Here is a 13,348-nt window from a genome sequence, read left to right on the forward strand (position 1 = left end):
GTTTAAAACTGGCCGATCACGTGGAGAATACAATAAAATTTCCATTTATTGATTGATTGAGTAATCTTGTAGATTCTGCCTGTTCCTTCTTGGAAAAGCGTACTAGTACAAGGTAAAGTAAGTCAGGAGGCTGAAGTCTGCGTATAAAATTTCAGCACTTTTTATATCCATGTTCAAAAAGGGCATCAAGGTTTCCTCCTAACTAGTGAGGACACGTCTGGACATGCCTGCAAGAGGTCAAACATTAAGCCCATAGCAACGCAGTGTGTAACAGGTTAAACGAGTAAACTACACAATAATATATTGAAAGGAAAGACTGATAATAATAATAAAAACACAGGATCGTCCCTCTTGTTTTCTAATTTTCCCCAAACAGTTTAATAAGGGTAATGTTCTTTTCTTCAAAGAACACTTGGATTCACACTCCCACGTTGCTGGGCGGAGCCAATGAGAAAAAGTAGGTGGGATTAGTCAAATTAATCCTAAAACACACACAAAAACGCTTTGGATCCTCCCTCGCTTGGTAAAACTGCAGTGTTCAGCGGTGCAGTACTGGACGATAACTTCCCGTACTGGATTTGACAGCGCGCACAGGAGGAGAGGTTTTACGCACGAGCTCATCAGCGATCATAACCGTTTGGAGGGAAGAAAAACTGCAAAGGAGGAAAGAACCTGTTCTCATGGTGGGTGTTTCACCGGTCCATCGAGGAGATCGCGGTGCAGAGCTGGCTGACTGAAAGGCACCTCCACTCAGAATGGATTACGGTAGGACCATGGCCCCTCCAGTGCCACCTCATAAACCCAAACCTACCCGGCCAGTACAGGCGCAGGAGCGGCTGCTGAAGTGCGTCCTGCTGGGCGATGGAGCGGTGGGAAAAACCAGTCTGGTGGTCAGCTACACCACGAATGGATACCCGACGAAATACGTCCCTACTGCATTTGATGACTTCACGGGTAAACAGACATATTATTTTATTCATTTTATTCCAGATTTTAGAAATGTTGCGAATGCACAGGCAGACCGTGTATGTGTGTCACCTGTCATAGCTGAACATGTCCAGTTTATTTAAACGAGGTGAATAAACTTAATAAAACTTATGACACTTTGAAAAACCCTCCTATAGAAAAATCTGTTGGTTTCCATCTACCTGTCAGTATCACCCATTTTCCACAGGATACCTTTTCAACTCTTGCTTGTTTTAGAGATCAACTTCGCCCCACCCCACCTATATTCCCCAATGTCCCTCTATTATTCAGATGTTAAGGACTGATAGATGTCTTTGTGTTTCCTGCTATCTTGTCCTCCATCAGCGGTAATTAATGTGGATGAAGTATCCTCCCTGGTGTAGCTGGGTTTCCATTTGGCGCTGTTCCACTTTCCAAACTGTCTCACTAATCCCTGGAAGCTTTTGCGATCTAAGAGAAGAAAAACAAAAATCCTTTGAAGGTGGTGTTTGAACCCGAACAGTGTTGGAATAGAAAAAACATACACGGTGACCTGTTGATCGCTTTTATTGACGTGTGATCACATCTGTTATTTAGACATACCATTTGAAATGCAATTCTAGAGCAACATAGGAGCTGTTTTGCTTTTCCGTGCAGGATTATACCCTGATTTATATACAAAAAGATTTTGGTATTTTACTATTTGTATTTAAAAAGAAAACGACTGGCTGTGGAAAAACTTGTAAACTTAATAATTTTTGTCATTAATCATAGCTAATTCCCTGACATTACTCTTGATAAGCATTAAAAGGAACAATGTGGCCAACCCAAATCTCATAAAACACTCTTGTAGAACACACACCACCCTTAGACAAGTGCTGGCTCAACTCTTCCATACAGAACAGAGGTTGGTTCACGGGTTTTGGATTGCACAACTCTGCCTATTGTTGTCAGCCTTGACCCGCAAGGCCTCCCTTCTATACTGAAACGGGCACATCTGTTGCAGTAGCTCTGAGGCAGAGATTGTCTTTCTCCCTGGCCTGACAGAGAGTGATTGTGCAGTTGGGGCCCTTAATAGTGATGTCATTTTTCAGTGCCTGGAATCAGAGCGTTCCCTTGAAAGCTGATTTCTGAGCAGTTACACAATGCCACAGGTGGCGGAGACTTGGAGAAGCGGGAGGCTAGGAGACTGGACAATAAGGAGTTTTGGATGAGAAAATCAAAGGAGTATCATATGTCAGGTATTAGGAAATGATTACCCAATGGCATCTCTCTTATGTTCCTTCTTCTGTGTCCTCCCGCGCTTCCCCCCCCCTTGCCTCTGTGAAAGCAGGGTGTTCTGACGGCTGTCCTCCTATATGAATAGTTCCAGCAAACCCTTTGATCAGGTGGTATGACCAACCACACGCTCCAGGCCTATTGTAAATGTTTCCATGTGCCTGCTGCTCTGCGTTGTGTTCAGTTTTCTGAATAGAATAAATGGCCCTGTAATGAAACTCACTGTGAGATGACTCACTCTCTTTTCCAATCTGGAAATGAGGCCAATTGGAAGAGAGTCACTAAATAAACAAAATCTGCTTTGTTTTTACCCCCATGCACACACACACACCATCAGACAACCTTTGACTGGCCTCTGCCAAAACACAGCACAGAACAAAGCCCACCGAGCGGTCTGAGCGACAGTAAAGTGTTACGGTCTGAACGGTAACTGGCAGAGTGGGTGGGCGAGACTGAGCAAGGCCATTTGCGAGCTGGAAGAGCAGAACAGGCGGCAGCGGGGAGTCTTTTTTGTTTTTTAAACTGTAAGGGTTTTGTTTATTGCTGAGAGTGTTGCGGTTAGTAGCTGTGTGTGTGTGCATTAACTCGAGTGTCAGGTGGGGGTACATACACAGCCTTAAAACTCATACTGTCACCTGTGACTCACTTTGTTTTCTTTCTGTCTCTTTCTGTATCTGCAGCTGTGGTTCAGGTGGATGGGAGCCCAGTCAGACTACAGTTGTGTGACACTGCGGGACAGGTGAGTTTGCACACAAACACATTGCATTACCACTCGCACTCTACGCAGGTCATTGACATACAGTGCCTGCATGCTTCTCGGCCTTTGCTCTACATAACTCTCACATGTTGGTTGATTAGTCGCCGTTGCTTGGTTGCAGTGTCATATGCAGAGTTATGCAGGAATAGTTTTTAATAGCACATATTAGGGTCCTTGCATGCTGCTAATGTTTAAAAAGACATTTAAAAAAAATCTTGAGTACATTTGCAGACTCATCCTCACTATATTTGAGGCACTGAAACGATGGAACAAATAATCAGTTAAACGTCATTTGGTTATAAAATTATAATTAGTTGTGAACTGTTTTCTGTCAGTTACTAAGGTGAATGACACTGTGCTACACAGAGCTTGCCAGGTAAATTTATTGACTCATTATTATGTTGATAGGCCAATCTTGGAAAGAACATGTTGTGAAACAGTGTTTCTGTTTCTCTGGGGCATTGGGTGGTTGTTTCATAACCCACTACAGTCAAACCCTGCCCTGGGAGCAGCATATTTGACATTCACAGCCGCTGCGAGGGCACTGCCAGTTCTGCATAGAATCAAAGACAGTTTGGCTATAAAGTGGAATGAGGCATTTGAGTAAACCCCTAATACGTGTAAAACCTCACAGCATGTTCTGAGCTGTTCACGGCCTTAAATCTGCACACACATACACGCAGACGCATCCGCACGCAGACAAGCTGGGGCAAATTCAACTAGATAAAAGTCTACAAACACTTACTGTAGTGATGCAATTCTATACGAGGGTAGGGGGAGAGCTTGAACCAGAGACTGGTCGGGTGTGCCAAAAACGTTGAGATGAGAGAGCGAGGAGAGATGGAAAGACACAGAAGGTCTGGAAAAAGATGATAGCAGACACTTCCAGGGCTGATAAACAACGTCGCTCCTCACTCAGAGATGTTGATACGTGTATTCGTATTCTGCAGATGGGCCTACGTCATCAGATCACAAAGCGCAGCCAGACCTTGTGTGTGTCAAACTCAGAAGCGGCATGTGCTGGGCCTCAAATCCACATGTGGAAACTACTGATTTTTTTTCCTGCACATTTTAATTGTGTTTTAAAGGGCAGAGAGCGGGCTTGTGGCATTGTTTAGTCAAATAAGGATTAGGAGATATGTGTTGGAAAGGATGGAGTTAAACGGAAAAAAAGGAGAGGTCTGAGTCAAGTTACTGCCAACCTTAATCTGTGTACTCAAAGATGTGGGAGGCCCATGTAAGTTAAAGCTGTGTGGCTCCAAAGTGTCAATTTAAGAGATTTACTGCAAATGGTATAAATGTGTGGGCAGGATTTGTCTGTTCTGAATATTTGCGCAATATAAACACTATCGAGACGGTTTGTTATTTAACAGTTACTGGCACCGCTCCCTTTCCTGTGATGTGATGTTACAGTACTTGAGTGTGTTCAAGTGCATCCGTGTGTGGTCAGAGTGAAGGGAGGTGGCTCAAATCAAAATAAAGACTCTGAACCAGACATATGTTAAAAAAATATATATAAAATAAAATTTCTCTCTTTGTTCTTCTCAATCAGGACGAGTTCGACAAACTCCGCCACTTCTGCTACAGTCGGACAGACGCCCTGTTGCTCTGCTTCAGCGTGGTCAGCCCCGCTTCCTTTCAAAACGTCTGGGAGAAGTGGGTCCCCGAAATCCGCCGCCGCTGCCCCCTCACGCCCATCATCCTCGTAGGGACGCAGTGTGACCTGCGGGAGGACGTCAAAGTGCTAATCGAGTTGGCAAGAAGGAGGGAGAGGCCGGTGCCGGAGGAAGATGCCAGAGCGCTGGCGGAAAAAATCGGGGCTGTGACGTACGTTGAGTGCTCGGCACTGACACAAAAGAATCTGAAGGAGGTGTTTGATGTGGCCATCTCTGTGGGACTGCGACAGTCTGATAGGCGAGCGCGGCGGGAGAGGAAGGTCCGCAGCACAGCTGATAAGATGAAGATGCTCTCCAAGTCCTGGTGGAAGAAATATGTGTGCGTCCAGTAGGGGGGAAGGAGATAATATTTCTGTAACTGATGTAAAACTGGAACTGCTGACGTATTTGGGAGTGTTGAGTTGGATGTAAGGACTCCTTGTTACTTTCACATGGACGGCCTCAAATGACCTACTGTGACTTTAATTCGATGGAGCAACAGTTCAGCAGGGGCACCTGGCTAAGCTATATGGCTGTTTGGGGATTTGATGGTTTTACTTTGATCAGAAAAGACCCTATGTTGATGCCTAAGAGACAGTATAAGGTTGTAACCACTGTCTGCTCTTCAGAGCCAGTATGTAAAATGTGACTGTGACCATCATGGAACCAAAACTTATGGCACTAGGAAAGTGTTACGGCTCATGGACTGCATATCATACAGAACTTGTCCAAAGGAATTCCAGCTGACTTGGGGGTCGTTAAGGTGATGATATCGCATATTAAAAATATACTCTTTCGTTTTTATGATTTGGTTCATTTCTTTATCAAAGTATATTATTTCATTTGATCTACACTGTAACTCGGATTTCAAGGCTTGTGATAGATTTTTTTCCCGATTTTCTTTTCAATTTTTTTTTATTGAATTCAAAACGTGAACTGCTCCGCCTAAAAGCCCAAATTAAACATTGCAAGCCCTGCACTTTTTCCTAAATGAGAGGCATCTGTGAGTCAAATAGCTTCTAAAAATAGACTCCGTAGTTTATCAGATTTAACTCATCCTTTTAAAAATTTACAATCAAATGTATATGAGTATAATTTTTTTAATGGAATGATGATGACATCTCCAGGATGTGTATGACCGTTTTGAATGGTGTGTGTTATGCTACAGGCTGTTGTAGTTTTGTCACAGCTGTTAATTGGCCATTAAGCTCCTTTACCAATAGATTGATTTTGCAAAATATTAATGGCAAAGATCAAATACCGATCATCATCCAACCAACACAATCTGGAGAACACATCTCTGCTGTAGGTTTATGGAAGATTTAGTAATATCGGTTTTCACTTTGACTGATTCCGAAATGTTAAAGCCAGTTCGACTTCATAACATTTTGTTACTGTTACAATGTTGCAGCAATACATGGGTTATACCACTGTACGTTGGTTGTATTATCCACATTTCAAGCACATCACTTAAGTCTGGCCATGCAATGGTCTTTGGACCAGTGAAAGAGTGGAAATCCTTCTTCAAAAGTAGGATCCAAGCAGGTAAAGGCTCTTAGCTGCTCCGCTCACGGCTTTGGATGATCAAAGGGTCTTTCGTTGTCAGTCAGTATAAAACCGAACTCTCTCCACTTTTGAGATTATGCAGTAAATGAGGTGAAATCGCCAAAGAGACTGATTCTGTGTTTGCTTCTTATTTTTCAGAAGCCTTTCATTCATCTGTCTATTTATCTGTTCTTTCTGGGCCAATAACTGATCAACAGCAATACACAGCAGATGTATGAGATCTCACACGCCATTATGTATGTTACATAGTGATCATTTGATGTTTGTAATGTCATCAGGATAAATCTGCTTGTACAGATACAGTATAAGTGACTCGGCCTTTGTCTGTGCTGTCCCAACTCTAAATGGGCTCTGTATGATTGTTTCAGTTTGTGTCTGATTCTGCCATGAGAGAAGTTCTTTGGGTTTTATGAGTGGAACTAAATAAAATGTGAAATATTTAACCTGCTTTTGTCGTTGACTCTTCTGTGGAGCTGTGTTACGTGGTCACGTGGTAGAGGGCAGGGGAATGTTTCTGAGGTTAGTGGTTACTACAGAGCATGAATAGACGTTTTTGTGGATCTCATATGTCCTAAAAGAGAAATTTGATCCAAATGTAGAGGTTTACACACAGGGTTTTATTTGTTTGCCACAATGAGGATCAGAACAACATACACAACTCTATGTGTGTGTCCTCTATCTTTTCAAAAGTAAAATATCCCTCTCTAGTCCCCTTTATAGCATTTTCACTATTGTTATCAGTCGGATCTCAATTAAGAATCATTACACCAGATGTAGTTGACTCAAATTACCTTATAGCACTGTAAAATATACAGTAAGTGATCATTAACCATGAGATAACCTGACAGAAAACAACAGTGAAGAACTGCTGCATGTTTTATCACCAGTCATTTATTCTGCAAGGTAAGCAGTTCTCTCTAAAATGAACTAAAACTTCATTTTTGTTGGAAAACGCTTCAAAGATTCAGAAACCTCAAAGGTTTTCTCGGGAACCAAGACTTTTAACTTTGCAGGATCAGATGATTATAATTGACTAAAATAGCCCTTTCCTGCCATATATAGCTGGGTGTCTACACCACACTACAACAATGGCAGAGAAGGATGGTTAGGTAGGTATCTTGTACTTGTTTAGAAATGCTAATGATAGGGTAGGTGACTAAAAAGAGAGTCTGTGTCGTCTGGCAGGCTGCAGATGAGTATGCTGTCCGGCCTCAGAATGAGTGAAACTAAAGCAGGAGTTATGCCAAGTGGTCTAATTATGATAGTTAGCACGGCTCCACTTTCCACCAATATTTTAGTATGAAACCCCATTGTTGTGTCTCAGCAAGGCAGCTGTTTTGCGAAACGTCCTGTGATTTAGCATCGTGGCTTGTGTGTTTGACTGTAATATCTACCTGCCTGCTGGAAGTACAGGTTATTGTCTGTGGCTGGAATCCTGAGGGGTCAATGATGAAGCTAACAGTCAGGAAACAGCATAGCAGTGGGCTCTACGCATCGCTCAAGTTTCACTGTGAGAATGTCCAAGCGCACGTCTTTCTGCTAATTTAGACTGCAATGCTTATTTTACTGCATAAACCAGAAGAACTCAGTATGAACATATGTGGGGGGATTTGTGTTACAAAATGTAAATAAAAAGATTACGTCAATGAGCCAAACCCATGAAGATTATGGAAGTCATGTGGAACTCACAAAATATTATCATTCACTGATAATCTGTGCATGCAATGGAGCCCATTCATGGTCACTGGTTAAAGAAGTCAAACTAACATTCATTGCTCAATCAGATTTCTCCCATTATGGCAAATATTGGGTTCAGTCCAAAAAAGCTGCTCAGTTTCTCTTGCCAGTGCAAAAGTGCCTTTAATCTGTATTCTCTTTCATGCTCAGCAAGTCAAGATTCCTCTGGGAGCAAAGAGACATCTAGTTGTGCAAAAGTCAGATCAGTGACCTGAGTAAACTCTATGTGGTCTCAATTGCTAGTTTTAGGTCTTTTTTAAGACAACTTTTTGTTAATTTTTTAAACGACTAAAAAGAAGGATAAAACAGAGTTTGCTTCACAATGGCTTAGCTTGTGATTGACAATTAACTGCCGTATATGAGCATGCAGTGTCCATCAAGTCTAATCCACCCCTCACCCTGTTTTCCATACAGACATGAGAAAGGTCCAGTCTTCACCGACCATCTCAAAGTGTCTAATTCTGTCTTTTCATGATCCCACGTTCACCTGAAAAAAGCTTTTGACAAAACTTTGACACTAATTAAACTTCAGGACATACTTAATTTCATTTAGCAACTGAAGGAGACTGTGCAGTATTAGTCAGCGGGTGGCTGTAGCTCAGGAGGTAGAGCAGGTTTTTAGCAAGCTTTTAGATCTATAGTATATGGATAAAAGGAATAGGCCATAGCACTTATATTCTTTGAATTCAGTAGATCTTAGTCCCATTGATAGTCTGTTGCTATAAAGAGCTCGATGAAAGGCTTTAATAGGATGCCAACATTGCAACTAGTGAGTTTGTGAAATTTCATAACAGTAATAATATCAAAGTAAACTGAAACCAAAGAAAACTCTGCCACAAAGCTTCAAAGCGTGGGTTTGGCATGGGTCCGTTTAAGAGGACGCAGAAGATTTATGACTTAACCTAGCATGCTAACATTCCCTTTACACTTAAGTTTGATTAGTAGCAATGAATACTATTCAAATCTAACACAGTAAAGTAGAAAGTAGCTATTTCCTGCTTTCATGCTAAGCTAAGCTGTGCTAACTCAGCATCATGTTGGATAGACGATGATGAGAGTTGTAACAATCTTCTCTTCTAGCTTGGCAAGAGAGTGCATTTCCTATACTGTCAAACCACTCCTTCTAGACATTTTTTAAAAAAAAAATCAGAAAGAGCTTAAACAGCGCAAATTTTTTATGCCATTGAACTCAAATACAGAGTATGATTACTTAATGGTTCCAGCTAGCAGCACTTCTTCTTGGAAATGGAAACTTTCAGCTTTCTGTCAAACCAACACTGGGTGAGCTAATGGTGTGAAATGGGTGGCCCGGTCAGCTGTAGCCTCCTTCAGCTGTAACAACCTCAAAAGGTTACTGAACTTTACAACCCCGTGAGCACACCTCCTTACATAACTTCTAAGAACCATTTAGGTAACAACTGAACTCTGACTCCACATGAAAGTGTAGATCAGTAATCAGTTCTGATGTCTTTAAGTTGATGAAGGATTTCTGTGGTACCCCCCACACGCAATTGCCAGCATAATGACTGGAGCTCAGCCCACGGGGTGGGATTACTGAAAGACATTAACCATGTTAATCGGGTCTGTGGGTTGAGAAGGGGTTCAGCAATGTGGACTGTGGTCCACTTTGTACATTGTCTTTAGGATTAACTGTTGCCCAAGCTTGTGTAATGCGATGCAATATGTCTGGGGCCCGATTAAAAGATATTGATTGAGTACAGTTCATTATTCTTGACAGAAATCATTTTTAGACCTCAGTTATTTCAGTGACTTGTCCTCATATGTTCACAAGACTAAAAGTGTTAGGTGTTTATGTGATTGTGACAAAGGACTGCAAAGACGTTCTCATCACTGTACCTCTAGTTGAATAGGAAGTTTTAAATGTTATCTAAATTATTTGCTGAAGCTTTAATGTATAGGTTTACGAATAATATTTTTATTTTTTCTCCTTATTTCTGATGACTGACCCCACCAGCCGGCTGTTGGCTCACACTTGGTTGCAGGAGTGGCCTGTCTGGCATGCTACAGTATGGCGCAGCAACTAGGATTATGTTTTAATAAGCTTATATAAACACCCCCCACAGTGCGCGCTCATTATGGGAAGCTAATTGAGTCGCTCTGTCCCAGGGGTCAGCAGGGCCTCTTTGAACAGCTCTGTGTTTTGCTATAAAGAGGCCCATCTCTGCCTTCAGAACATCTGTCCTGTAGTCTGTAGAACATGTGTCTTTGTCTCAGGCAAACTGTTTGGACATGCACATGTATGCACTTACACATGTACACTGTATTTGCCTCCAGCTTCTTTCACATCTTGAGGATAACTTTAAAAAAATAGCCCAATAAATTCTTTTTTTTAAACAGCAATTTGTCAGCAATGGTACAGTCCTCTGTCCTTGTTTCAGTCCACTCTGTGAATAATTATTATTTTCATCAACCTTATTGGGGTTTTAAACTGTATGCTTTTTATATGAGAACCTCATCTCATTTTTAGCAAAGCCAGCAGAACGAACAGCAAAAAGGTTGGGATGTCATGAAAGTTATAAAGCAGACCGCAAAAATCTCCTCACTTTTAGGCCTACCACCAATATGAGACAGATATTTTTGGTTTGAAGTGACATAGATCTAAAATGGTTTGTAATTAAACTTCAGGAAATAATACAACTCTGTGGCCAACAGCGACAGTTAAAGTTCTGATTAAATTCATTGTCCCAGGTGGATAGACCATATAGGTTGTGATGACACGTTGAGTTTTAGTTTACAGATTTCCATGACAATTTAAGGTATTCCAATAAAATGATCTGTAATAATTTGTGCTTTCCTGATTTTATTTGAGTGTTGTTACTTTATAAAAACATTTTTTATATATAATACAAATTTTGACAAGTTACTTGCAAAATTTAAGATCTAACATGTTACATCTTAAGTATTAATGCTTTATAAAAAAAATTACTTCTTGAAGAATTAGGTAACTGTCCTATTTAGCAAAGTTAGCTCAGTGCCATTCAATATTAGCATAATTGTAAGCAGCCTTGCTACAATCATATAAAAATTGTTTATCACATGATGAACTCTATGCAGTCCTGTGACGAACTAAGTTCACCCACTGACTTATTAGTTTGTTAAACCACCTTCAGCAGCAATAACTTGAGGTAATTGTTTTCTGTTTGACTTTATTAATCTCTCGCATCATTGTGGAGAATTTTTGGCCTGTTCTTCTTCACAATGTTTCTTTAGCTTATTGAGATTTACAGTTTTCTGCCACAACTTTTCAATTGAGTTTGTGGACTGGGCCATAGCCGCACGTTGATTCTTTTCTATGTAGATTCTTGCTTACTTGGGATCATTCTCCTGTTTCACAACTGTACCGAGGAGTACTGTGGTACTGTGGTTGCAAAACAAGCCCAAATCAGTGCCTCTTCACCACTGTACTTAACAACGGATATGCGTTTTTTGGGCTTTTCACCAAACGTGACTCTGTGTATTATGGCCAGACATCTCCACTTTGATCTTGTCTGTCCAATGAACATTGATCCTTTGGTCTTGTGGTTTGTTCAGATGCAACTTTGCAAACCTAAGTCATCTTGCCATGTTCTTTCTAGAAAAGTAGAGATTTATTAATGGCAACCATTCCCAACCGTTCAAACTGTCATCATCTTTAATATTTAACATGCTAACTGAGGCCTGTAGAGTTTGAAGTGTAGCTCTTATTTTTTTGTTTTTTATTTATTTTATGTTTCTCTGAGCGTTGCACTAGCTTACTCTGGGGGTGAATTTGCTGGGGGATCCACTCCTAGGAAGATTGTGGCCTTGTGCCAACACAAACTTGAAGACTTCAGACCAGCAAACTCCCAAAACAAAAACTTGATGATAATCAGATAATCAAGTGCATTTCCAGTTAAGTGCACACTGATAATCTTAATGCTATGGAATGCTATGACTATGTAATAAATATGTGCTTAGTTGTTATTCACATTATTTTTCTCAACCACATGCCCACCATTAGCATTTAGCTTAAAGCACTGGTTTCTAGAGTGCCAATGTGGCTGAAGACCAATAACTAGACACACAAGAAAGCATGGAGAATAATCCAAGTTACCATAAACTGCTACCTTAAATGTGTCCTTTGGTAACAAAGTCTTCAGGAAAGTCATCACAGAAGAGATCTCCACTCACTTTCTTTCTTTAGCTGATTTTCAAGCCTAGACTATTTTTAGTAGATTAGTATTGCTGTGTCATTGAGCTTTAAAATATAAAAAATAATGAATGGTTTTATGTTATTATTGCAATTTTATGTTTAAACAACTGACTCTAGGAGTTGTGAATGTACTGAAGTACTGAACAGTACTATAAATGCAGCTTATTGGCTCATTTAAAAACACACCTGTGTGTATGTGCTTGTCACATGTGGCTTTTGTGGTGTATTTCAAAAGTCAGAGCATGTAATTGCACGTAATGTAATGTCATTCCTCAAACTTTATAGCCAAACACAGCTCAAAATGTAATTAAGCAATTTCAGATAGAATGAGATGACAGAAGCGGCCCCATATCTTTTTTCTTATCTCCACCTCTGCTGCACAATAGAAGCTTTTTTTCCATTGACGGCTGCTGTTAATAGTTGACTCGAGTTATGTCAGAACATCTTGTTTTCTCAAAGGTTCAAAGGTAAACATTACTAGGCGAGCTGTAGAAAATTTATATTTTTAAGAGTTCAGAAGCCACTAACGTTTTTCTTTATGCTTCTTCGTAAGGTGAACATCTGCTGTTTGCTTAGTGCCTCGAGTCACCTCGACTGTACTTGCTTTCAGTGTTTAGTGTCAAATTGTATCTGGGGCATGAAAAGTAGTCCCGCCTGTGAACAGTAAGTGGTGATGAAACTGGAGCACAGGAGCACAGAGTTTGGGGTTTAACTCAATAAGGTTTTGATTTCAAAGAGGAGCATTTTTTCTTTCCTGAGTTGATCATATTCCCTGTTTTGGATCCAGCTGAATGGCTGATGTCACTAACAGAGGTTATGATTGGCTCACAGCTGCAGCCCACTTTGCCTCTGTTGTGTGATTGGCCTACAGAGACATGCATTGTTCCCTCTGTAGAAACTGCTCATGGGTATAATGACCTCATTTACTCCGTGACATGTGTGAATATATTTTTCTCGTCTGTTCTTCCTTGTCTCTCTCTATACTTTGGCTTGTTTATTTCACATTATCCAGCGCTTCCTCTTTTTTTCTGTTGCCTCTATCACCTGCTTATCAGTTTATTTTTCTGGTGTTCCCTGTTCTCTGTGTGATTGCTCGCAGCCTGTGGCGCTTTGATCTCTCATATGGGACAGATAAGACTGCAGGGCGTGTGTGTGTTTGTGTGTCTATATGCATACACACTCATTTATGCCTTGTTTCCCCTGGCCTTGGTGTTGTAT

General features: G+C 40.9%; 1 protein-coding gene across 1 annotated transcript; it reads left to right on the forward strand.

Moving 5' to 3' along the window:
* Window positions 1–479: 479 nt before the first annotated feature.
* Window positions 480–6,644, forward strand: rhoub (ras homolog family member Ub). Its single transcript, XM_084950340.1, has 3 exons — window positions 480–954; window positions 2,904–2,962; window positions 4,533–6,644. Exons 1-3 carry the CDS (start codon window positions 756–758, stop codon window positions 4,986–4,988), a joined length of 714 nt encoding a protein of 237 aa, XP_084806466.1. The 5' UTR covers window positions 480–755; the 3' UTR covers window positions 4,989–6,644.
* The last annotated feature ends 6,704 nt before the right edge of the window (window positions 6,645–13,348 follow it).

The sequence above is a fragment of the Perissodus microlepis genome, chromosome 14 (genome assembly GCF_051167445.1).
Source record: "Perissodus microlepis isolate ML-2025 ecotype Zambia chromosome 14, ASM5116744v1, whole genome shotgun sequence".
NCBI classification, from domain to species: Eukaryota; Metazoa; Chordata; class Actinopteri; order Cichliformes; family Cichlidae; genus Perissodus; species Perissodus microlepis.